The sequence below is a fragment of the Pinus tabuliformis genome, chromosome 9 (genome assembly GCF_031772625.1).
Source record: "Pinus tabuliformis cultivar Carrire ecotype Pingquan chromosome 9, CPIR1, whole genome shotgun sequence".
Classification (NCBI taxonomy): domain Eukaryota; kingdom Viridiplantae; phylum Streptophyta; class Pinopsida; order Pinales; family Pinaceae; genus Pinus; species Pinus tabuliformis.
In genome coordinates, this window is record NC_142307.1 from 741,000,407 (window position 1) to 741,002,018 (window position 1,612).

At 40.5% G+C, this 1,612-nt stretch overlaps 1 protein-coding gene across 1 annotated transcript; it reads right to left on the reverse strand.

The window, feature by feature from the left end:
• Positions 1 to 315: 315 nt before the first annotated feature.
• Positions 316 to 1,055, reverse strand: LOC149150829 (LOB domain-containing protein 20-like). The gene is made up of 2 exons (XM_089442959.1): positions 870 to 1,055; positions 316 to 543 (listed from the first exon to the last, which is right to left on the reverse strand). The coding sequence occupies exons 1-2, from the start codon at positions 1,053 to 1,055 to the stop codon at positions 316 to 318; spliced, it is 414 nt and encodes a 137-aa protein (XP_089299085.1).
• Between the last annotated feature and the right edge of the window lie 557 nt (positions 1,056 to 1,612).

Here is a 1,612-nt window from a genome sequence, read left to right on the forward strand (position 1 = left end):
GGTGTCCCACTGCGTTGGCTGACGGAGGAAAATACTGTTGCTGGGCTGTACTTGCAGTCAGGGAACCGATGTCCCACTCTTGCATAGGCACAGGCGGAGTATAGTGGGGAAGGAAAGAGTTGTTCGTGGTTACAGGCGGCGGCGGAGTATTATACTCTTGAAAGAAAGAGAAGTTGGTCGCGGTTAGAGGCGGTGTGTGAAATTGGTTGTTGTTGACACACTGAGCAGCATTATACTCTGGAAAGAAAGAAGAGAGAGGCGGTGTGTGAGATTGGTTGTTGTTCGTATTCTGAGCAGCATTCAGTGAATTTTCCATTATGTCCCACTCATGCGTAGGCACAGGCGGACTATAGTGTTGAAGGATACAGGTGGTGGCGGAGTATTATATTCTTGAAATAAAGAGGGGTTGTTTGTGGTTAGAGGCGGTGTGTGAGATTGGTTGTTGTTCATACACTGAGCAGCACTCAGTGAACTCTCTTTTATTCTGTCACGGGCAGCCAGCTCAGCCTCGCAAGTGGCCGCTTCAATTTCTAACTTTTCAACCTAACAAATTAATTCCAAACAAGTCATTAAACTTTTGCAAATCAATTCCAAACAAATTTGATAGATTCATAAACTACCTATAACTCGTTTTTTATTTCTCTACAAAACCCATTCTCTAGATAGCTTATTCGAGAGCTATAGATTTCTACGAATTTCATTGAAAAATCTTATGGTATAAAAGGACAATCAGTATTATTATTTATTAACAGTAACCGTATGTCATTCACAGATTTCAAACTTTTTCTCACAAAATGAGCAAATTTGATGACTATACTTGCATGAGAGAAAAAAAATAAATAGATGAAGTTCAATGAAAATCTATATACCTCTTTTCTAAGAGCAACAAGCTTGGCCAAGCAGCCTTGAATAGGGTTGTTGATCCGAAGTTCTGCCTCAGCCAAAATGCTGGCCACTGCATCACTTCGTTTATCCTCCGGCACCTTCTGCAGCAGCTTTGAGAAGTTGCTGGTTCCAAACACTTTATGTATCGCCCGAAATCGCGCCGCACCCATATTCCCGAGCAAAAGTATGGTGCAAAAATGCACCCTCGAACACATTTTTTCTTACCGAAATTGCAGGCCCCGCATGCCATTTCTAAAAGCTCCTCTCTACTCTCCCCTTCAATCCTCTTTCTTGCCTTTCAAATTGTAAGTTGGGACGGAATCAACTCACTCCATGAATTTGTATATCAGCGTCATTACTATATATATAAACCCGGCATCCCAACGAATGAGATTTTTCTCTGTTTTTTTAGGGTTCCTACTTCCGGCATCCGTGTGACGTTCGTAAAAATTTATTGCCTGTGTTCCCATTCGAAGTTAGTTAAGCATCTTTGGCATGGTGCCTTTGCCTGGCGGGAATATCTATAATGCGTGCTCTCCATAATAAATAGGTGTTGTATACATTGGTTTATACATTGTTAGATTAGTTTTTAAGCCGTATTCTTTTGTCCGGAAAGTTATGGAAATTTCCTTGTATTTTAAAAAGATTTGGCAAGACTTTTCTTAAATCTAAGTAAAAGCTGTCAAAATTGCTGTTAAAATTAGTTTTAGACGTTTTGATGACGGTT

Excerpts from the sequence above, each read along its gene's own strand:
- LOC149150829 (XM_089442959.1), bottom strand. The coding sequence starts at position 1,055 with ATGGGTGCGGCGCGATTTCGGGCGATACATAAAGTGTTTGGAACCAGC. Across the intron at positions 544-869 it reads TTGTTGCTCTTAGAAAAGAG|GTTGAAAAGTTAGAAATTGA; the intron begins GTATATAGATTT and ends TTAATTTGTTAG.